General features: G+C 37.4%; 3 protein-coding genes across 7 annotated transcripts; 2 read left to right on the top strand and 1 right to left on the bottom strand.

Annotated features, from left to right (window-relative positions):
- Positions 1–695: 695 nt before the first annotated feature.
- On the top strand, positions 696–3,705 carry LOC131662728 (leucine-rich repeat-containing protein 47-like). Its single transcript, XM_058932590.1, has 5 exons — positions 696–829; positions 921–1,640; positions 1,726–2,205; positions 2,274–2,601; positions 2,677–3,705. Exons 2-5 carry the CDS (start codon positions 1,058–1,060, stop codon positions 2,873–2,875), a joined length of 1,590 nt encoding a protein of 529 aa, XP_058788573.1. The 5' UTR covers positions 696–829; positions 921–1,057; the 3' UTR covers positions 2,876–3,705.
- Positions 3,706–4,122: 417 nt separating this feature from the next.
- Positions 4,123–7,174, bottom strand: LOC131662816 (CDP-diacylglycerol--inositol 3-phosphatidyltransferase). Of its 2 annotated transcripts, none has more exons than XM_058932764.1 (5): positions 6,944–7,132; positions 6,780–6,878; positions 6,176–6,464; positions 5,877–6,040; positions 4,123–5,760 (listed from the first exon to the last, which is right to left on the bottom strand). In XM_058932764.1, the coding sequence occupies exons 2-5, from the start codon at positions 6,823–6,825 to the stop codon at positions 5,606–5,608; spliced, it is 654 nt and encodes a 217-aa protein (XP_058788747.1). In that variant the 5' UTR covers positions 6,826–6,878; positions 6,944–7,132; the 3' UTR covers positions 4,123–5,605. The 2 variants fall into 2 exon arrangements, with proteins under 2 accessions (XP_058788747.1, XP_058788746.1); XM_058932763.1 differs by having other exon boundaries at positions 4,124–5,760; positions 7,052–7,174.
- Positions 7,175–9,383: 2,209 nt separating this feature from the next.
- Positions 9,384–22,999, top strand: LOC131662813 (uncharacterized). 4 transcript variants are annotated; one of them, XM_058932759.1, is made up of 10 exons: positions 9,385–10,568; positions 16,641–16,754; positions 17,952–18,347; positions 18,642–18,929; positions 19,377–19,779; positions 19,886–20,311; positions 20,395–20,785; positions 20,853–21,948; positions 22,037–22,709; positions 22,847–22,999. In XM_058932759.1, the coding sequence occupies exons 1-10, from the start codon at positions 10,314–10,316 to the stop codon at positions 22,915–22,917; spliced, it is 4,113 nt and encodes a 1,370-aa protein (XP_058788742.1). In that variant the 5' UTR covers positions 9,385–10,313; the 3' UTR covers positions 22,918–22,999. The 4 variants fall into 4 exon arrangements, with proteins under 4 accessions (XP_058788743.1, XP_058788742.1, XP_058788739.1 ...); XM_058932756.1 differs by having other exon boundaries at positions 9,389–10,568; positions 19,856–20,311; XM_058932757.1 differs by lacking the exon at positions 9,385–10,568 and adding an exon at positions 13,708–14,304 and having other exon boundaries at positions 19,856–20,311.
- The last annotated feature ends 727 nt before the right edge of the window (positions 23,000–23,726 follow it).

Here is a 23,726-nt window from a genome sequence, read left to right as displayed (position 1 = left end):
ATAGTAAAACTTATTAATAATTCTGTGCAATTAAGATTTCGATTAATAAAAAAATTCCATAAGTTGAACACTCCCAGATCAATAGAAATTGAATGTGTAGCATTTTTATTGGGGTTTATAGAAATAAATATATTGAATCGTTAGCTAAAATTACGCGCAATTTTTTTATTCAATCAAAATATCATTATAATCATAAAATATAAAGAAATAAGTATCTAATATATAACGTGTAGACTCTGAAAATGGCTGTACCCATTAGCATATGGGTTATTTTTCAAATATACAAATGTAAAAAAGTATATATAGATCCATGTTACCGACTGATGTTTCAGGTGGGTGTATCGCTAGTGAGAAATAATATTTATATTCTTTAACGGATGGTTATAATATTTTGACCGAATAGAAAACTTGCGTGTAATATTTGTTAACGATTCAACACATTCACTTCTATAAAAACCGTATTAAAATGCTACGTAGATTCAATTTCTATTATTCTGGGAGTGTTTAACTTTTAGAATTTTTTAATTTAGAAAAATTAAATTGTGCGGAATTTTTAGTAAATTTCGCTGTCTTTGCCAATTATGCGTAGTTTTTCTATAATTTTTCCGGATCGATTTTCGTCGATTTCTTACTGAGTTTCTTCATCCGGAACTCTGCACGCTGCGAGTCTGCGCGTGAAGTGCAAGTTCAACTGACAGCACTGGACTGGACGCTGATAAAGAGTATATGACCGGCGTAATGTAGATATTTATCATTTCTTCGACGGAATCAAGATATGTTTCTTGAAATATTAGGTTTATTCAAGTAATTCCTTCAATATATATTAAAAGTAAAAATTAAATTATTATAATTATAATTAATAATAAATTAAAAGTAAAAATTACAAAAAATAAGCGACTTTTATTCTATTTGCATTAAAGAGCAACCAACGCGGCGCGTCTCGGATCTAACCTCAAACTGCTCTGTAAACAGTAGACTGCTTTTATTAAAGTTTAAGGATAACGTGAAATCAAGATTATATTTGTGGAGAAAATTTTCGGCTTTAAAGATATTTAAAATGAGTGACACTTGGTTTGAAATCACGCAAGTCATCAAGGAAAATCGCCACGAGTTGGTTCTCTCGGGTCCAGATGTATCCGAAAAAATATTACAAAATGGCCTTGATCCAGCACTTTTTAAGTTAGATGGAATCAACTATTTGAATATCAATCATACATGTCTTGAAGATGTTCCGGATCAAATAGGAGATTTACAAAATTTAACTAATCTTGTACTTCACTCAAATGCAATAAGAAAGCTACCGAAAACTATTGATAAATTCAACAAATTAAAAGTTCTTGATTGTTCAAGAAATAAATTGGATGAATCCCCAGATGGGTTGGAAAATTTGCCACAGCTGATGAGTTTGAATCTTGGCTCGAATCTGCTGAGCCATGTGCCATCACAAGTTTCTAATACTAAGCTATGTACCATAGACTTATCTCACAATAGATTTGAAATTTTTCCAGATGTTTGTTATTCTGAACTTATACATCTTGCTGAAATTAAAGTTAATGATAACTTAATTAAAGAGATTCCTGCCAATATTAGCCTTCTACCATCTCTCAAACTACTGGATATTGGTAATAATCAAATTTCAGGTAATATCTGCAGTCTTATCTCCGTACTTAATAATTAACTTGATAAATAAATTATTAATGATCTTAATAATTTGTATAAATCCAGTTGTTCCTGGAGAAATTGCAGATTGCATTAAATTAAAAGATCTTAACTTGAAAGGAAATAAACTCTCAGACAAAAGGTTGTATAAACTTGTAGATCAATGCAGAACAAAACAAGTTTTAGATTACATTCGTCAACATTGTCCAAAAATTGGAAGTTCATCAGTTAATTCTAACACTAAGTCAAAAAAAGGCAAGAAAAATAGGAAATCTTTTGAAAGTGACAATGTTAATGCTGAAATTGAGCAGAGTGCCCACAAACTATACATTTTAAAGGTTTCTGACAGCATTCCTGTAGTAAAGATATCAGAGGATGTAAAGAAAGTTAGACCCCATATTCTTGCTTGCATTGTTAAGAATTTAAAATTCACTGAAGATTCTTTCAAAAAATTTATTCAACTCCAAACAAGACTTCATGAAGGGATTTGTGATAAAAGAAATGCTGCAACACTAGCCACTCATGATTTTGATCTGTTTACCGTTGGTAAATAAAGCTAAAACAGATTTTGTTTTCCATAAAAGTGTAAATAACATATGTTTTTATTTATATAGGTGATTTGACATATACTGCCAAGCCTCCAAATGATATTGAAATCAAGCCACTTATACGCAATAAAATATTCACTGGTGCTGAACTATTCCAACAATTGCAAACAGAAGCTGATAATTTGCGCAAAGAGAAAAAACGTAACGTTTATTCTGGAATTCATAAATATTTGTATCTTTTAGAAGGCAAGCCACTCTATCCCTGTTTGTTAGATGCTAAGGATCAAGTCATATCTTTTCCACCGATCACAAACAGTGATATCACAAAAATGTCAACTAATACAAAAACAATGTTTGTTGAAGTAACAAGTGCTCTTAATCAACAAACGTGCAAGTAAGTGTATCAAATAATTTCAGGCATGATTACTTAAAATCAGATTCACTGCTTCTAATTTTTATTTTCTTATAGGAAAGTTTTGGACGAATTTTTAAAGGAATTAATCATACAAGGTTTGGGCTGTGAAGCTCCAGATGAAAGAAATAAGTTTCACGAATTACTTGTTGAACAAGTAAAAATTGTTGATCTTGAGGGTAACATGAAATCTGTTTACCCTTCAAGAACCGACCTAGTTTATGATGATGATAATATTATTGTCGTAAGAGAATAATTTTGCAGTATAATGTAATTATTAATGCATATAAACTTGTAAAAAAATAGTCTTACGTGTGTACTTTGTTTGCTCAATGTTACATAAAACTTTTGTAATAACTTTTAAATTTATTTCTATAATCAATTTGATTTACCTGTTACGGGACGATCTTTTTATAAAAAAAGTGTTTATAGATAAGATTTTGTTTAGCGTTGCGCAGAACAAAATCTTATCGTAAAGCTGTAGATTGATGCATTATATCTTTTATGCTTCAATCGTTTGCTTGAATGGAAATCATATATGTATGTAGAACAAAGCTAATTTTATAATTAAAGTAGTATTTTTCACAAGGCCACGATATTTGACACTTGATAATCCAAAATTAGTTTTGTTATTATAAAAAGATTGTTTAAAATTAATTGGAAACTACTATGAGTTTAGAATGATTTATCAAAAAAGCTTTATTTGTTCTTATACTTAAAGTTTAAGTTCAAATATTACACAAATGATTTATTTATTTTCATAATAAAAAAACATTCGAACTTAAACTACGTTGTCTAATTATTTAAATAAATGTTACAAAGGACATTTTTAATTATTTTCGAAAAAATGGCGAATTTTTGAAAATTATTTCAATTTGTTCATTACCTATTGTGTATCAATATTAGTACTCGTTCCTACATTTAACAAAAAAATATTTTCAGATTCGCGAAATATTTTTATTGTACTTATTTTCATTAGTACACACGTAGCTAGAATAATAAAGATTTATCCTGAATTTTGTTATTGCATATTCAAATTTTATCTCCACCACTCTAGCGGCCGGCACAATATCATCTCACACGAACAACTTGCGCGAATGTTCAAAGCTGTAAAATGGCGCTGAAACGTGACTGGGCAGTGAATGTGCGAATCACACAGGATTATATCAAAATTTGCACTTTGAGGTTAGTTTTTTTTTCTTTTTTTAATACAATATTTACTTATTTTTTAACGATTTATGCTGGTTTATTTTATACTTCTATCAATTCTCGCATTACGATGTTTATTACTAGTAAACAGTCCATAAACCCACAATTGTCATTCTATTTTTCCGTCAAATGAATGAAAGACTGGCAAAATATATTTTGTTTAGTATCGTTTCTGCATATCTCAAAGATATGCGTTATTGATTTATAGTTTTAAAAACTATAAATCAATAAAAAATTTGTCTAGTCTAAACTGTCGACCTGTAAAATTTGGTTAATTATATAAAGGAATATTAGAAAATTTCAACTTAGATTTGAATATCTTCGAGATGTGCTTTATTTATACCGATCGTGTATATTGACACATCCAACAGTTTACGTAATTTGTTTGCAAGAACGGGTTTTAAAAATGCAGCATATTTTTAATTTGCAGAAAATGCGGTATTTTTCTAATAAAATATGATTCATGTAGCTGATTCAATTTTCAAACTTTGAATAGTTAAATTTTTGAAAAATATATTTACTGTATATATTGGTGGACCAAGGTCATGGTAGTGATTTTATTTCTTCGTAGTTATCTGTTTAAACATTTTAATGATTTTGTGTTATTAAACAAATCAATGTATGATAAATAATTTCAAACGCATTATATTTTCAACATATTTATACATATAAGACTTGGATTTATGAAACACATGAAATTTTGCATAGCAACAAAATATAACATTGTTTTACTCTATTTTTAAAAAATGAGTCAATTTTGTCATATCAGGTTGAAAAATAGAAAAAAGTACATATTGATATTAGCATATTCTGTAAAAAATCCACCGTTCAGATAGAGTTATATAAACCTAATGGTTATTTCAAAGAATGTTCAATATTACATTTCTTCACACTACTGACTATAGGGAATTTTCAACTACAAGGAACCAAGGCTAATGATTATAAGTACCTTTCGAATACCTCTGCAGAGTTATAAATAAACTTAATCCTTGAAATAATGATAACACATCAAATCAAATTAAATGCATTTTCTTTAAAGAAGTACTTCAAAAATCTAGATATTCAAATAAATATAAGAAAATGTAATATGTATTTAAATTATTGTTTATAATATTTTCATTGGCTTTGGTTTCTTTTTCTTTTAGAAAAATACAAAATTAATATAGTTAAATTCCACATGATTTCCAATATTGCCTTGTTCATGAAAATATCTTCTTGATAAAATATATATTTGATTTAACTTTTAAATGTACTTCTTGCAAAGTTATCTGACATATTCAACAAAGAATATGTTACTTTTTGTGGTATTAAAATAGATACATCTTCATCATAATTGTTTGAATGTAATTAAAATGCTGTATTAATGGTCCAATATGAAAATGGTATTCCATTTGAAAATATATTTATAGATCTGCTTATACTTTAATAGTTTAATATTTAAAAATAATTAAATGTAATTGAAAGTCTTCCTGATGGAAGTATTTGTTCAATAGCTGCTAATCGAAAATGGTTGTACCTATTGAGATCTATACTTATAACTTTAGTCTATATAATTTTTTTTCCAAATTTATCAATGTCCGGCATTGAGGACTTCATTCCTATTTTCACATAAAATTGACTCTGTGGAAATTATAAAAAATATGGATTGTATACATTTCTCTAAACATTTAACACTTTTTTTGTATCATGGAAACGTATTTTTTAAGTAGACTTTAAGGAAGATTATTATGATCACATTCATCTTGACTAGCAAGTAAGAAATGACATGGGAGGAGCTTTATTTGGCTTTGTGTAGTGCTTCTCTTTCCTTCACATCAATAATACTCAAGTTTATGCATGCCACATAACCATGAAGTATAGAGATCAATGCTTTTACAAAAGCAACTGGTGCTGACAAATAGGCGATAACTTTGAATAAGCTGATTCCGATAACTGTAATTAAACAAAAATAGAATTACTAATTCTTTAAATTTAATTGGCCAGTGGAATAAATTCTTAAAATAATTAAATATATTAAATATTTTAAACATTAAAAATATAGAACTTACACACTGGTCCTTCGGTGAAATGCAAAAGATACAGAGCTGCATAAAATGCTTCATTGCCAGCACACATAAAGAATAGTACTGTACGATTAGTGTAATACACACTCATTATTGGATTTTCAGACATGTCAATAAATTTGTGACTTGTTTTGCCTTGTAAAACAGTTCTAAAAAAGAGAAATTTTTTATAATTCACTGGCTATAAAATAAATTTACAATTTGGAGCTGTGTTTAATTCTATTTAATTTCTACAATAGTTATTGAATAACTCAATTTTTTAAAAAGTTTTTTCCATTACTTACGTATGTAAATAAATCCAATGGCAAACAATATCAATAGCCATACTTATTTGGAACCAAAAAGTATACTCTGGATAGAACTGAGCTAGGCAAACCAAAAGACACATAGTACCAGCTCTGTCAGTCAGCTGATCCAACATAGCACCAAATTTAGTTCCTTGATTAAAGTATCTTGCAGCATGTCCATCGAATGCATCCAAAAGAGCACTGATGACATAGCACCATATTGCCACTACGTAGTGAGTTGGCATGTAGTAAAAGGATATCAGTGCCAAAATAACCCTGCCATAGCCTGAAAATATTATAAGAAAGCATTAGATTTTTCATTGAATAAACATTTTTCAAAGTTACAAATGACATTACTATTGATTATGAGAGCCATTACATAAAACAGTAGTTTAAGAATTCAATCAATAAAAGGAAGTCTTTGAAATTCCTTTACGGTCATGTCTCTGTTAGTTTATTGAAAGGGTATATTTGAACTCAGCCAATTTGCACAGTATACATGAGTTCTTATCAAATAATTGAGATATTTGCTGATAAACAACGCGATAGCTAAACAATCATCTGGAACGTTAATTTGTTATTTAAATGAACGTCAACTTACCAATGATATTTGGCACGAACAAAAAGATGTTCTCAGTCTCCGTCATTTTTGTAGTATCGCTTTGTTTTCCTTTGGGAGCAGAAAGCCTCAACGGTTTATCTGAAAAAACACGCAAAAATGAAGCGTTATACACGCACTGCAAGAGAATCGCTCTCAATATAGACTTTTATCTCTTGCGACGTCGTTATCGCTGTCTCTCGAAATCGCTTATATTTTATATGCGCCGGTTCGCCAAAACGAAAGCCAAAAAAGGGAGGAATCGGCACACTCACGATGGAATAATCGAAGAGGCCCGTCCCGCCTCTCTACGCGTTGTCGCTAACGCAATTGACTTTTACTACTGCGTGTGCGGGTGTTTTGACGGGAAATGTGTGCGCACGCGTGTGCGATCCCTTAGAGAAAAGACGTCACTGGTAACAGAGACATCTCGCGCAGCGATTCTCGAGTTTTGTCGGAAACTTGCGCAGCCTTGGCAGCGATTCAACTTGCTAGCAGAAGATACCGACTGAATTGCTTCAGGAGCGTATAGGTGTGTCACTGTTGCTTTCAATTTTTTTTCGCGGAATTTCGGGAGACACATAAGAACGTCTTAGAATTTGCCTGATTATTCTAGATACAAATTCTTAAATTTAACGAAAATTCAAGTTCAAGGCGTATCTGTTCCATTGAAATTTCAAATAGGAGCATCATACGGCTTTTTATTTTTACAAATGATCATTCCACGAGTTGTATATAAAATACCTTGAAGTTGAAGAAAATTGTCGAATCAAACAGTACTGGGGTGGGTTCGTAACTTAGCAATTTTTGAACTTTCACTTCGCAATGAAAGGTTATCGCGGTTCTACATGAACAGTTATCAACCTTGTAGAAAATAGAAGAAAAGCTTTTCAATCAACGCGACATCATTGAATCTCCACGAAATATTTAGTTTTCTATTGTACTTGATGGCATAGCGAGACACGTACGTCATTGTCATCCGCAAAGTAATAATCATCGATAAAACAAGCGGGGCAAACGAGGAGGAGTCATTTCGCGAGAAATCCTGTCACATTGATAAAAGTCATTGCACGTGTATGTTTATATAATGACGACACCGAACACTACACCGTCAAAAACGCTTATCACCTGGGCATTTTTGAATCGTTATCTTAGCATCCGCAAGCACAAGGAATCTTTTGTTTTGAAGTGCTAATTATAAAAGAATACGGGCTTAAGGAAATATGAAATGTCATCGTTTGGTTCCCCTCGCGGAAGCCCCGAGTTGGCGCGAGTTCGCCCCTTGTTTCGCGATGAAGCCGGATCCCATCGCCGGACGGTACGGAATAACGGAATCTCGCGCGCATTCCCGTACGGCCCTGCAAAGTGCAGACGACGTTGGTCACGACGTGTCTCGATGGTCGTCGCTGTTAGCGCGCGCGGCTGCACCTCTCTACCTACGATTCGTCAGCACCTTCGTCCCGCAGACTGCCTCCTTTTCTCGGCCTCTGCTCTCCGCGCCGCTCTTTGCGAAGGGAGTACACGGACGGCAGAACGCCGGCGCACGCAGTCGCGTGACAGAGCGAGTGCATGCGCGCGCTTTTCCATCGCGCCGAGGAGGCCAGCCAGCGCTGCGAGGCGGCCGATGAAATCGCGTCGCGTGGCATTTGCATGCGCCAAAGGACTTCCGGCTGGTGAGAAAGGACGGAAGAGGAAGCGCGCACAGACGTGCCTGCACATCGTGTCCCGCGGACGACGAGGAGGCACGGCGTTCACTCCGTCGGCTGTTCCGGTCGATGCCGCGATCAAAAAAAGAGGAGACAAAGGAGGTCCCGCTGCCACTGCTGCACTGCGATTGCGACCGATCGATAATACGTCTCTGGATGACGCACGGCCAAAAGCTACCTGCACCTGCTCCCCGCGTCCGCGTCCTGTGCACCCAGTGACGAGAGGGACGAAAAGAGCGCCAAGGATGGCCGCGGATGAGCTGCTGTGATGACGGTTGATCAACCGAAGGGATTCGACCAAGAGTGCGCGCATTGTCGCGAGAAACATGTGACGCGAAGGTGCTGACTTTTGCTTCGGCCGTTTATTTTGGACTCGCAAAAATTGCTGACGAGTGCAATGCTGTGAGTTCGCTCATCCGTTAGGACAAAGGATTTCGAAACCGCAGCTTCGACCCGGAGCAGACAGGCGGACAAAGAGATATTTTGGTATATAGGTACAGATGGTTTGCACGATGCAGTGTATTTTTGAACGAATTGCACACATTTTCCATTGACCGCATTGAGACTGCGACAATTAGTGCACTTGCAGCCTTTCTTTGTGTGCAATTAGCGCGCTTTGAAAACTATCTTGTTGCGGTTTAAAAGGAAACCACGCTGAAGAAAAACAGTGGAAATCCTCGGGAAGAATTTTAAAAAAGGCACGAACAATTCTGACAGTCATTGAACGGAGCCTGGTTACCGACGGTCGCCCCAGCAGAAAAGGAACAATATATAGCACCAACAGCAAGAGAGAGACAGAGAGTGAGAGCTGCGTAGCGCACAAGAGAGACGGAGAGAGCAAGAGAGAAAGAGAGACAGAGAGAGAGAGAGAGAGAGAGAGAGAGAGAGAGAGAGAGAGAGAGAGAGAGAGAGAGAGAGAGAGAGAGAGAGAGAGAGAGAGTAGTGGCTCGTTGAACATAGAGCAAGATAGCAGCAGTCGTCGGTCGGGCCTCTGGTCGGGTTGGGCAGAGAGCTGCCGTGCCGCGTACTCGCAGTCTTTCCTAAGTGTATATGTGTAAATGTGTGCGAAATATCACGAAAAAAAGAAAAAACAATGGTACAGTAAATCGCGCACGCACTTTCTCGTTCTAATTTCTGTGATATAAAGACCCAGACGTATATACGTGCAACGGACACGCACGGGGGCGTTAATCGATTGCTGCGCGTGCGAAGAGTTGTACGAAATTGACAACGGATTATGGGCAGTCCGAGGTATGCATCGTTAGAGCCGCTGCTGCCGCTGCCGCCACCACCGCCACCACCGCCGAGGAGAGCTGGGCAGCAGACGCATCCGGCCATCTTGAATCTGTCCGCCGTCGTGCAGCAGCAGCAGCAGCAGCAGCAACAGCAGCAGCAGCAGCAGCAGCAGCAGCAGCAACCTCAGAGACGACGATGAGGATCCTGTCATCATCGCTCCACTGAGATTCCACCACAAACAGAGGAAGAGATAGGCTATTTTACTGTACGGCACTGCTCTGTGCACTCGCCTACTCTCCTCCTCCGGCCTTCTGGCCGCTCCGTATGCACTAGACTGGAACACGCAACGACTCGTACGTGCGTGCATGCGTGCGTAAACAAAATCGTACGAAAAATCGATCGCGTGCATATACATACGACTGTATATGCATAGAAGATATCGCGTTGGGAACAGAGTGTGTGCGCGCCTGGACGTGATTCAAAAGAGGCAGACGACGCGCGCCACCGACGAAGCGAGAGTGAGGTTAGCGCCGATGACCTTGACTACTCGCTCGTATTCACCGGCGCTCGAAGTCGCACGAGCTCTAACGTCGACATGAGCACAGCCACCACGAAGATGGCACCTGAGCAACAGCAACAGACATCCGCGTCCTCATCGACGACGACGGCACAGAACAAGCCGACATCTACGTACGCGGCTTACGTACCTATACCTGGTACTTCGGCTTCCTTCGCCGAGGGTAGAACGCCTACTGCTCTATTTCTCATGGAGGAACGTCCTGTGGGCGACAAATCCAGTGACACCGCATTGCCGATGCTCAACAATACCAGTGTCATCGACGGCAAGCAGGTGCGATTTGCGAATCTCCTTTTTCTTTCATCTTTATCCAAAAGGAAGTCGATGACATACCTACCTGTGTGCGTCTGTGTGTGCATGCGTGCGTGCGTGTGTGCATGTATGTGTGTGTGCGAAAACGTGCGCGCGAAAAGAGGTTAGAAAGCTACAGCAACAGGAATAAATCTTATGTTGCGGATTTCGTTTGGTGCCTCGCGTGCGAGTTTGCTTTTTCTGCTTTTGTTTTACCGGCGTATCTTACGAACTGTTTTTTGAGATCGAACTGGCAATATTGGCACGCAGTGTTCTGGATAATAAGCTTGTTGCTATATAGTTGGTTTGGTGGTGGTTGTAATGTATTTGCAATGCAGAACACTTGTATTAAAAATCAAATCGATAAGTTCGATCTCGCGACATTGGAGCACGCACGGAGAGACGGACAGAAAAGCAATGAATTTTCACTCGGTAGAGCGAGCGTCATTTATGTAAGGTATATTATTACCCACAATTAAATCAAATGGAATGCCTGTAATTAAGATATCATCGTACGTTACGTAGAGCACATATAAGTACATCTGCTATGATGCCGATTTCAATTAAAAAGCTTCTCTATACTGTTTGTCTAGACTGAAGTTTTGTCGACGTTTACTAATTGAAATCGTCAATCATAGAGTTGATACACTGATTTGAATGCTTTAAGGATGTAAAACTTGAAATTGAATGACTTGATCATTTTAATAAAGAGTTTGGAATTCACTTTGAAACACTTTGATTCACAAACTGCTGCAACTTTTTGGCCTGGCGTCATACCAAATCACTTCATGCTGATTTGTCTGCGAATAATCTAAGCAATTCCGGGAAAATCTCAACGGGGCACACGCCTTAATGAAATTTTATCTTTAGCAAAAGCATAATTCTCTATCTGTCTGTAAATCGGTATACCCGCGTATGCCCACGCGTGTATTGAGGACGTTGTCGTCATCGTCATCGTCATTTTCATCATCATCATCATCATCATCATCACCATCACCATCATCATCATTGTCATTATCATCATCTTCGTCGTCAACGTCATCATCATCAATGTCGTCGTCATCGTTATCGTCATCATCATCGTCGCAGGCGTGAAAGCCATGTAGACGACGAAAAGAGAAGTCGACGACGATTGCATCACTCGCGCGTATAATATACGGTTACGGTTACTTTTTAAAAGCGCTCCAGTCGCGAGTGACTTGCTTTTGGCGACACTGCCCACGTTGACAATTATTTTCTGCTGTAACAACGTTCATGGTTGTTATCACTTTAGTAGTCGCGGTGAACGGTTTCGTCAAAGCGTGTTCACCACACTCTCGCGAGCGAACAGTCGTCTGCGGTAAGGTGTTTTCTTGTGCACTTGGACAGAATAAAAAAAATAATTGCGATTGCGCGTTATTCGAATGTCGGCGCTGTGGCGCTCGTATATTAAAATATTTTGTCTTTTTTTTCGTTTTTGCTTTAGGTGGGTCGCCCGTTAAGTAAATATATCGTTTAAACATATTTGCAAAAAAGAGCGAGTCTTGGCGCACTAACACTAACATTAACGCATTAACAAGATTATAATGGCGAACGGAAAAAAAATAGAACAACAAAGTTGAATAATAATTGCATTAAAGCCATGTTTTATTCTCGAGCGGAAGGACAGGCACAGCGACGACGCCGAGAGATTCGTTTATGGCAGCGGACAACAATTATTTGCAATTCACGATGCGCGCGGCCAGCGGAATAATTCTCACTTTGTAAAAAAAAATGTGTCTCGCGCGACTGGCTATTTATCGTTCGACCACATTACACGGCCCCGTACAACATTCAGACACGCGTGCGAGCGTGCTGGCGAGATTGTCTCGCGGGCATCTTTCAACTTTCCGTTCTGGCGAGCTTTCTTCTCTCCCGCGGGTGATCTGAATGTGACAAGTACATTCATTTTATTTATGCGAGCGCGCCGAGGCGAGGACCATTATTGGGAAGGCGGAAAATTGTATTTTAATCGCGCTGCCATTGACAGCCGATGTTTACGTAAATAGCCCGAGAAAATGGAATATGATCCTTAATATGTCTGACCGATCAGTTTTAAATCGGTAAATCATTGATCGAAAGTTGCGATAAATTCATTGTTGACCGGTTTTGGGCTGAGCTACTCATTTATTTTCAATGTAAAACACAACGTTTCCTTGCTCCGATTATTCATTCAAATCAATCATAAAACCAAACGAGACATAATAGGACCATATAAAGGATGAAGAGAGCTTTTCTATTTATTTCATATTTCATAACATATATAGTACGGGTCTTCAGATTTATTTAGTCGCACTATTGAAAGGGATTATTGTCATTATATGTTGGAAAATTATATACGTTGTCAATACGTTGCGTTAAAATAACCAATATTTTGTTATAACTGTATACATTCACTGTTGCGTATATAGCACTTCGGGAATGTTTCTTACGGTTCGGTCTGACGTATTATTTTTAAGAATGACTTTTCGTAGTGTTAGCTCAAAATTAAAAATAGCTGGTGTAAGGATTTAACAAGTCATCTTTAAGTACGGGTACCAAGGATAACAATTTATGTATGCCAGAGCTTATGAAAATTATTGCATATACGGAGATAGCAATTTATTTTCAGTTATCGAAACAACAAAAGTTAAATCAAATAGTTACTTTTACTTCCGTTAATACAGCGATCCTGAAGATACGTCCTTTTTCATTCAGCGCTCAGAAATTACACGTTAATCGAAAAAAATGCAACTTATCAACCGCATTGTGCAGAAAAAAATTCATTATACATTTTTTCCCCCTTTTTTCTTACATAGCTGAAGATCCTTGACGTTTGTTAACTACTTTGATACTATAATTTTTATAAAATGCTTTTTCAAACGATTCTTTACATCTTACTTTAACAACGAGCTTGAACTCATTACAACAGGTACTCAATTCCGGTAATTCATTCAATATTCATAAAATGAGAGTAATGAAAAAACTTTTAACTGTAACTTGACACCTCACGACTACTTTTGTTTTGCTTTACGTGAGCTCTGTAGGACATCAGGTTAGATTGTTAAATTGTTACATGTAAAATTTGTAGATATCGAATAAATGATTACTCATTTCGCGCTCGGCTCCAAAAATACTCGAAAAATTGTTTTCGACACTTTTGCCACAGATCTCGGCGTAATCAATGGAAGTAGATTAGAAACATGTAGTATCAACTTTGAACTGAATCTCAAAATTCTATCGGCGTTTATACACGAACCCTAAAACATTGCCAGCCCACTGTAAAAGGAAACTGCCACTGACTAGCCAACCAGTTACCTAGAGTACTTCGGAAAGAAATTCAACTGAAAATAATCCGTACAAAGCGTTAAGCTCACGTCCATTGACGAAAAAGAAATCGTACAACGGACAAAGAAAAGCTCTGACTTTCTCGTGAGGATGATGGGGACAGTCGGGTACCTCAACCTATCGCTACGTGTCTGCAATGGCCGTGTGTCTGCACTCCAGTGAGGTAGGCAGGCAGACCAGGCGTATAATGGCGCCCCGACCATGCCGACCGAGTAGAAAAGAGAGAGAGAGAGGGGGAGAGAGAGAGATAGAGAGAGAATTCGCAGTTCGCGAGAAGGAAAGAGTGTGCAGCGCCGCGCCCGTTCGTCGCAATAGTAGTCGCTTGCTGCTGCTGCTGGTGGTGTGTGTGTCTCCTCTCCTCTTCTTTCTCGCAGTAAGTCTAGCTCTATCAGAGATAGTAAAGTAGCAATACACAGCAGCAGCAGCAAACCTCGTCGTAGCCATCGTCGTGGTTGTAGTCGTGAATAGCTCTTACTTATATGTGTGCGTGTATCGCGGTATGAGAACTTAACAGCGCGAGGAGGCGCTCAGCTCTCTCATCTCCTCGAGTTGTGTGTGTACCGCCGCAGTCGTAAGCGGCCGCCGATATCTGGGTGTCCTCTAAAAATATAAATTCCAAGCACCAACTCGTGTCGGCACACTGCCCGGCGCAGCCAGGCGGCGACCCGCCTTGTAACGCACTGCTTTTTTTCACGCCTTTCTCAAGTAAGTCGACTCTCTCTTTCTATAAGTGTGTGCAAGTCTCTCTCTCTTTCTCTCTCTTACACACATGCATACGTATGTGTGCACGACCGACGACGACGGCGGTTTTTTTTTCGCGATAATGTCGCTCGATCGACTACCAAGTGCCATTCGCCGAGTGATTAGAAAAAAAATATGGCTGACTTGAGGTTCGTATCATGCATATGAAATTTTGCGAAACTTTTTTGCCATTCGCCGTCCCTAGTGTGTTTGTGCGTGTATGCCTGTGTCTATGCGTATTGTGTCGGTCTTTCGACTCGCGATATCAATTTGGCCCCAATCGCTTGCATCTGTTTTGTAGCTAGAAACCGAACAGAATTATGCCTAGATATATAGGTTGATTTAACAGTGTGGCAGATGTTTAAAGTACGATACAATGTATATAGATGAGTTTAGAAGGCTACAGCCATACGTGGCAAATCTTTCGAATGGTCAAGATTTGCACTGACCAATTGCACTGCTCTCTCAGAATTGATAAGCGCGCTATCTTTATGCTTTTATTAGTAAAACGAAAGAGAAAAAAAAGAAAGAAGAAAACGTTTCTCTGACGCTAGTGCTGCCAATATATACACATACATATACACCTATGAATCATCAAATATTTAGCCTGTTTAAATTCAGAAATACTGATATAATTTCGATTGAACGACGAGTCCGATGTGTTGCTGTTGTTACTAGGCTGATTCTATTTGCTAATCTTGGATAAATAACTCGTCAATTACATAAACGCGCTTTTATCAGCAACTACTTTCTTCATACACAGACTTTTATTGTGTGATTTATTTTTCTTGAATATTTCGAAACTTAATTAGCATATAATAGATGAGGTTCCTTATCAATTATCATTCTTAATTAAAATACATTTATTACTACATGCAGCCCTAGATATACAATGATATTTAATTAGAATCTTAAAAAAAACTTTAACATAGAATATGTCCTGTAAAAGTTGTTGGGCCTTTTCAAGTAGTTGACATAAATATTATTATTTAGAGAATTTAATCTTTTGTATAGCCCATAAAAGAAAACAATACTTAGGTAGGAGTACTTGAAATTCAGTAAGTGATGATTGAATACTTATGTTATTACCAATTTCATATTTGTAACATTGGTAATAATTAAGAAAAAGAAAATTAATATGGTAATTGTCATGATATTATATTTATCATCTCCAATAAGGCACTGTTAGTAATCAAATGAATAAGCTTATTTTAATATAAAATTTTGTATTTATATGTGTATAAGCACATAATTCTAGAAATTTAGAAAATAATAAAGACATCATTTTCAATATATATTTGTTGGCTAAATTTTGTTCAGCAACATTAATTTTAAGTTTATTCTACCTTTACCAATAGGAAATTGTGTAAGTATAAAGATACTTGATCAAAGAGTGATCAGTTAATACATTTGGTTTCAATTTGGAATATGGAACATTTTTTTAAATTGAATGGTATAGCTCTCATATTTGTAAAAGATTTAACAAAATCTGTTTTTTGCCAGATAAAATTATTGATTTTTTTATTACACTGCTAAATTATATAAAATTATTTGTCATTAAAATTTAATTTAGTACAAATAGATTGAGTTTTATTGGAAGAAAAATAACCTCAGCTCAAATTGATAACTCTGTTCTTTCTTGTCAAAGTTCTGATAACTTGATCAACTTTCATGTTCATTGATAAAGTAAAAAGATCTATTATGGCTAAATTATAAAATTTTATCGTAATATATTTCTCTATAGTTACATAATATAATAAATGGCTTTCCTACTATAGTTTGTTGTTTACTATAAACAATCTTTTGTTTCTTATCTGCCGTAAATTTATCTTTTACTTTTTGTTGGTCTTATCAAGAAAACCTGATTAACACTACCTTATTTTGTATTTTTATCTACTGCTAAACTAATTTTTGTACATTAATATTAAATTAAGAATATTTAAACTAAGAAATGTTATTATATTACAGGAAGAACCTGCAACTCTGTCAACTTTAAACGAAGGAGAGTTGCGAGCTTTGTTGGATGAAGCCATCACATATAAATGTCCAAAGGACCGTGAGGGAAAGTCCAATCTTTTCAAGGTATTGTACTAAATTAATTAAGTAGTAGTGATTTCTTTTGTCAGACAAAGAGTTTTGACTTTCGACCATCTTATCTTATTGTACAAGAACTTTCTTGATTAAGTCAAACATTGAGAGTAAAATGATATAACTGATTGTCTTTTTTTTGTAAAATTAGTTTAACATTTATGATGCATAACTGTTCAAGTTGAAATATGAAACATTGCTTATTCACTGCAACCAAATTTGTTATTATTCAGTTTAATTGAACTGAAAATCTTTCTAACCTGAAAATTGGGTCACAAAAAAAATTAGCTTGTTCATGATTATTAGTACAGTTTTTTCAATAACATTTAGAATTTTCAAATGCCCTATTGAAATTCTCTATAAAAAAATAATGTTTTCTTTCTTTTTTAATTATTTTTTTTAATTGATATTTACTTATTTTTTAGTATAAACTTTTAAGCAAGTTAAAATTTGATCAATTTGATTAATTTTGATTTATCAAAAAGACAAAGGAACTTGTGATTTTCATTAGATATAGATATTTTTCAGCCTTACGTCCTTGAATTCATAACTGTTGTTAAGTGCTTTTAGTTGTTTCATGCACTAGTGACAATTTTAAATATATTTTATTTTCTAATTTCAACATTAACTTTAATTGAATTTAATTTATAAAAAAACCATTAGAATAGCGCAGAGTGATCAATCATATTATACTTTGTTATCAAACGTACAGGCATTACATAACTTGTCTTTACAATCTATTGTTATGTTGTTATTTCTTTGTATTCTTCTTCAAAGAATTTATATGAAATTTTGTTATACAGATGAAATTTTGTTAATGTCATGATTGGAATGAAATTTATTATCTTTAACATCTTTCAGAAAGAATTCATTGTTCTATGATAGTGTTGGTTGAAACCATGTAGTAGACAATTGTTATATTGGAAGTTGTTTGATCTATCATTCAAAATTTTAAATTGTAAATTTGTACAAATCCTTGTCAGGTATTTTGGATTACTAAAAGGCATTGCAAAATATTTGTCTGGCCGAATGATCTAAACAGTCTAAGAAAACTGGCAAGTGTAAAGCGGCGTATACTTTGTAACTTGTTGTGAAGAGATTGCTGTGTACAAATGCGTTGAAAAATAAAGAAAGAAACTGACGAAAGTCAATTCAATGTGGGTTGTTGTGGTGTGCGTGGGGTGAAAATAGGAGCTGCTGCAGGAAGCGGAGGCCGACGAGAGCGAGGAGAGCCATTGGGCGAGCGTGACGAGCAGTGCCGGGCGCTGCCTGCCCCGCGGTTACGGTGGCGGTGGAGCTGGCGCCAGCTCGAGACGGCATAATCATCGTCGCTGCGGGGATTCGGTGTCCGAGCACCTGACCCACGGCGGCAGTCTCCAAAACTTGGCTCACGACGACTTCGACTCGACGACCAATAGCTTGGCTTATCTTGCCTCCTCCGGTCATCCACGACATCGTGGCAATCTCAAAGCCAGCAAGAAGTCGCACTCTAGCGTGTCAGCCAGACAGAGGGAAGGCGGCTCGCTACCATCAAACGTCAACGCCACGCATAATTTCGGCAACTTTGATTTGGTGTACGAAAGGAAGGTACGCTCTATCTGCGACTCGCATTTCTGTTAAATCAGTCTCTCTAGCGCACTTTCTACTCTTTTCATCTCACTGTTCCTCGAACACATGTCGTTGAGTATGAATCCTTGCTCTTGAGACTTGTGGACAGAGTAAGGAAAACTAGCGACTATTTTTTATTTATTCATATCACTTCCGTTGCGCGAACTATCTGAATTGTTCGACTCTTTTTGCTTTGAGTATGTTATCTATCTCTCTGAATATTCTTTCTAATCTCTTGTTCATTCTGATTCTAATATATCTATCACATTTCAGAAGGGTTTGTCCGAAGAAAAAAAGTCACTATACGATTGGACTAACAAAGAAAAATCCAAATCTTTGGATAAACCTTCTTACGATCGTTACTCTAAGAAAGAAGATAAAGAGAAGGACAAAAAAGATAGTAAATTAAGTGGTTCGTGTGACATTGAAACTGAATTGCGAGACAAACGAGGCGGCAGTAACAAAGGGAAGCTTGGAGCAAATGAGATGCTTGATTCAGACAACCCAACTCCGGAATACAATAAACAAGATTGTGTAGTCAGTGGTCTTGAAGACTTAGAGGTTGGTATTCTCGATCAAAAATTTTAAAACCAAACTACGACTTGGCTACAATCGTCTTAAGATTCGAAATTTATGAAAAACGAAAAATAGATTTGGCTAAAATTTAGCGATCACTCTGCGTTTAAAAGTCACTTGTAAAAGATATATATCTACATACTGGCTTTAGCGTTTGAACAAAAGACCAAATAAAACAAAATTGTCACTAGCGCACTAAGACATTATCCATAGTCGACAATAACTTGTGTGCTGCACTGGTAGAGGTTTTTCACAATCAGCATTACAATTGTTATTAATTTTTAATTATCAAAAACAAAATTCTATCCATCGTTCAAGTTTTGCATACGCTTTCTTTCTCTGATAACAAAAAAATGGAGAGTTCGATGTAAAATGCTCCTCTTAAAATAATAACAACAAGAATAAAAAAATGTATGTTCATTGCAATTGCAGGCAAGTTTAATAAGCGAGCAGAATGCTTCGGCAGCGCTCGGAGGCGTTCAGTGGCTTCGTTCCCTGGACCCTCAGGACCAGCAGGGCACTGAAATGAAAGTTATCGGTCAACAGCAACAACTCCGGCCGGTACATTTCATAACACGTGCGACCTTGGAAGTACCTCCATCAGACGGCTCGACGGTCGATTCCTCGACTTCCCGCGAAGATACAATTAAGCTGGATAAGTCCAAAATAAATGTGAACGGCTCTGAAAGGACAAACAGTAGCAGTAGCAGTAGCAGCACTACCATTAACCCTAACGCCTTGCCGCTTTCGTCCTACAACAACGCTGTAAAATGTGTAATGGGCGGACCCTCAAGCGTTTACTCGGTTATGTGGCCGACGCCTAGCATTTCTATGGGTGAATATCGCAAAACAACATACTTTATAACAGTAATAAATTATTACTAGAAACTAATGGGACAATAAAATAATAGTCTCTAGGTTGACAGCACATCACATTGCAGGCAAAGAATCGTCAGCATCCGGTGAGAAAAAATCGTTAGATGAAAACGGCAACGCTGTACAAGGCTACAACGGTGAACGTAAAAAGCCACGTCGGAAGAATGTGCAAGAGCCCAACGTCATAGTATACCAGGCGGAAAATGTCGAGGGTCATCGTGATGATGAGGACATCGATAGTTTATTAAGTTTCATCGAGAATAAAGAGTGTAAGAGCAAGAAAGGCAAAACAAGCAACTCCGTCAAAGTTAAGTCTGCCGCCTATACAAAGTCAAGATCTCGCGACAATAAAGACATCAAAAGGGAACAAATTTCCACGAAATTGCAAAAGTCCAATTCCCTCGAAGAAATTTCGAAGACTAAACTCGAGGATCTCACCACCGAAAAAAGCACGACATCCAGTGGATCTAATAGCGTTTCAAGTCAGCATGGTAATCTTGATCAAAACACTTCGCTCAAGTGATTTAAATTGTTTCTGAGCATTGAGGGTAAGTTAAATAATTTTATTGCGTAGGTCCTTTGAATTTATCTCTACGTCGTGCAAAGCAGCGAAGCACCGGTGATACGTCAGTTGTCCATCCACGAGGTGATCGTAGATCTTGGGGCACAGAGGAGGGCCAGTTAATTTATTGCAATGATACTGGTGACGACTACGGTAGTCGTCGTAATTCAGTGAATTCGGTGAAAAAACATAACGTCGAGAACGAGGCAGAGACGGAATTCCACGTTGTGACCAACAAGAAGAAGAAAACCAAAAAGCAACGCAGAAGCTCAAGTGGTAGCAGAGCTCAAAATCTGTCGGGTTCAGGCTCTTATCTCCAACGAGGTCGAGGTTTCTCAAACGATTTTAGAACGCCACTGTCTCCTGAGCTTAGACGAAAATCTGCCAGCAGCATGCCTCCAAGGTATTAATTTATCACGATATCTTGCGCTTTCTTTATCTGTACTCAAAATTTTCAATATCTTTTATAGTGACAAATCGGATAGCAGTGACTTAGACTCGGTTCATTCGCTGCCAGTAACATCAAACTCATCGAAACACAATTCGTCAAAGACTGCAAACTCGTCGTCGAATGCTCCGCCGGCAAGCTACGCTGACATAGCGCGCATGGCATCGCTTAATATGTCGACCAACCCCGTTATGAACATATCGAATTTAATGTCGAGCAGTCTAATGAATGCACAGACATGGCCTAGTGTGACATCGTCCAAAAATTCCCCAGAAGCCGAGAAACTTCCTAATGCCGATTACTACCCTAGCTTGGACGAGTTACAACATTCTGATCGTAAGTCGCGACAGCACAGTTTCGCCCAACAAGGCGCTAGTCTCAGTCTCGATAAGCCATCCTCACCGACCAATTCGACCAAATCAAAAGCGTCACCGAAAAATAGCAAGAAAACCGACGAGGAGGCTATCAAAAAAGTAGCTAAGTATGTGCAAGATATTGAGAAAATGAAACAACAGCAACAGCAGCAACATAGTCAATCGCAGCAAGATACTAAACAGTCGAGCAACAATTCTAGTCCTAACTCTAACGATACTACACCGACCAATCCACTGCCTACGAAGTTACCTGGATCTCCGACGCAGACAGTGGACTTAGAAAGCAACAGTGGTGAGAATAGCAGTAAGGACTCAAGTGCCAGTTCGAAAAACAGTGCGAGGATACGTAAAACTCATCCGCCAGGTACTCGTGAATTTTCAAATACGCGAAGCCGATCCCAGGCTGACGAGTTGCGTGATCAAATAAAAATTCAGAGTCACCCAGCGGAAGAGCCGATGCAGTCTAAACCTTCCAGTAATCCCCCAGTTCAGTCACAGGCACAGGAAGACGTAAAGGAGCCGAAAAAAGTCGCAAGTAGCTATAACGTAACGGCTGGTCCGTCTGAAACGACTAATGAGCCGACCAAACCAAGGATCGTTATGAGCTCCAAACCTGTCGTCCTTCAGTCACGGCTAATCGATGCTGACATTATACGTGTAAATAAAACTGATAGGCTTCCGAAAGCTGTGAAAGACCAGCCAGTTAACTCAAAAGAGACTACCAAAATCTATTACCCACAGCAGGTACCATTAATACATAATATATTCATCTCTAAATTTTTCACAACGCTAATTAATTTTCATGAATCACTTAATGAATATTTGATTTTAGATTCCTGTCGTCCAAATGAACTGTCGGTTAGAAAAGACAGTCGACCAGACTGAAAGCAAGAAATCAAAGCAGTCAAATAACTTGAACAAACACGAAAAAGAAGCTAAAGTACCAGAGTCACAGCCAGTCAACAAGGCCAGCACATCAACAACTTCAAGACCAGCAGTGATTCTCTTCGACGAGAATATTACCGACCAAGCCAGAAGTACCGAATCCGAGTCAAGTGAGTTGACCTTTGGTTTTGAAGTCAACGAGGAACTACTTCTTTCCGAAGAAGAAGACGAGGAAACTCCAATGGCTAGTCCAGACATGTCACGTTTTTCAATTTCACCGTCAAACTTCAATAGGCAGCCGCCCATATACAACAAACACGTCAGAATAGAAAAACTACCTACAGGCTACCAAATAAATCCCACTTACATACCGATGCATCAGTTGCCTCCACATCCAGTAATAGTGCAGACGATGCCCTTCATGAACTGCCAAATGAGATTTCAAACGCCTTATGTGGTGGCACAGCATCCGCCTCCACCACCACCGCCAGCGGCGACCACCATTGTCGAAAAATGTCGGAATCAACCCAAAGAGGACTTCTCTTCACGTTACATTGCCCCTGATGAAAACCACGTACAAAAATTCAATCACGACAAGATTGTTTCATTTGTCGGATTAGGTAAGCTTGTTGATTTAATTTTCTAACTTGATATTTTTACAGGATGACACAATTCTGATGATAATTATTATTAATAAAGGTGTTAATCTATACGTTGATAATTATTATTCTTTTTTTATTTCATTTCATGACATTAGCATGGGACGACGTGATGCGAGAATCAGGATCAGCATCATCGAGTCGAGTGCAGTACTATAGTGAACAGTGAAAAATTGTCGTTAATATTAGACTATTTAAAAAACATAGTGCTTTAAACACGTAAAAGTATAAAAAAAAAACTAAAAAAATAACTCTACATAAGTTTCAACACATCCACAAATTCATGAAATACGTACATGCTACTATTACTACATACATTTAATCATAATGAAATGAACTGCCTTGTTTTGTTATGCATCTAATCTTAGTGCTCATTTAGTGCTGGTGCGACGTGAATATTGTGACATAATTTCAAAAGGCACAGTTGAACTGCGTCTTGAATAAAAAAAATTAAAGAAAAGTACTTTCGAACCTCAGTAAAAAGAGTATGAAAGATTATATTGATTCAAGCACTGGAAAATTGAACATTGAATCAACGAAGCCGAAGTGGCGCAGTCTAGTGCCTCAGAAGGTAGCAAAGTGTTTGTATAAGTGAGTTTGAGCGCGAAACGTGAAAAAGTGCAAGTCAGAAAGAAAATAAGAAATTTCGCTAAATCTTGGAACATATGTATAGTGACTCGCGAAACAAAGCAAAACGTCGATTGTATATCTTATAGGGTTCACACCAGTCACTTATATTTATCGAAAGTAAAAGACTATTATAAATCCATATATACTACGGAAATCAAAAAGTTCGTTTAGGCGCTGCTCATTTATGAAAAAAAATGAATCGTTAGATTCTTCTTTTTTTTGTCTATAACAAACGCGAATGTATATAGTTTATGAAAGGTTCCCTCTGCGAGGGAAAACAACTACCAAACTGTTAAAGAGCTTAGAAATGGACATTGAACGCGTTTTGGTTTTTCGTGGCAATATGGA

The sequence above is a fragment of the Phymastichus coffea genome, unplaced genomic scaffold (assembly GCF_024137745.1).
Source record: "Phymastichus coffea isolate CEN01 unplaced genomic scaffold, Cenicafe_Pcof_1.1 PCOF00028, whole genome shotgun sequence".
Lineage (NCBI taxonomy): Eukaryota > Metazoa > Arthropoda > Insecta > Hymenoptera > Eulophidae > Phymastichus > Phymastichus coffea.
The sequence above is the reverse complement of the archived record's forward strand: the minus strand, read 5'-3'. Positions and strand labels throughout refer to the sequence as shown.

Bases quoted from the DNA above. Each gene is read 5' to 3' on its own strand.
- LOC131662728 (XM_058932590.1), top strand. From the start codon at position 1,058: ATGAGTGACACTTGGTTTGAAATCACGCAAGTCATCAAGGAAAATCGC. The intron at 2,206-2,273 runs GTAAATAAAGCT...TTATTTATATAG, and splicing joins TTTTGATCTGTTTACCGTTG to GTGATTTGACATATACTGCC. The intron at 2,602-2,676 runs GTAAGTGTATCA...ATTTTCTTATAG, and splicing joins CTTAATCAACAAACGTGCAA to GAAAGTTTTGGACGAATTTT.
- LOC131662816 (XM_058932763.1), bottom strand. From the start codon at position 6,825: ATGACGGAGACTGAGAACATCTTTTTGTTCGTGCCAAATATCATTG. The intron at 6,465-6,779 runs GTAAGTTGACGT...TAATATTTTCAG, and splicing joins GTTCGTGCCAAATATCATTG to GCTATGGCAGGGTTATTTTG. The intron at 5,761-5,876 runs GTAAGTTCTATA...GTTTAATTACAG, and splicing joins TTTCACCGAAGGACCAGTGT to TTATCGGAATCAGCTTATTC.
- LOC131662813 (XM_058932756.1), top strand. From the start codon at position 10,314: ATGAGCACAGCCACCACGAAGATGGCACCTGAGCAACAGCAACAGACA. The intron at 16,755-17,951 runs GTATTGTACTAA...GGGTGAAAATAG, and splicing joins GAAAGTCCAATCTTTTCAAG to GAGCTGCTGCAGGAAGCGGA. The intron at 20,786-20,852 runs GTATTAATTTAT...TATCTTTTATAG, and splicing joins GCCAGCAGCATGCCTCCAAG to TGACAAATCGGATAGCAGTG.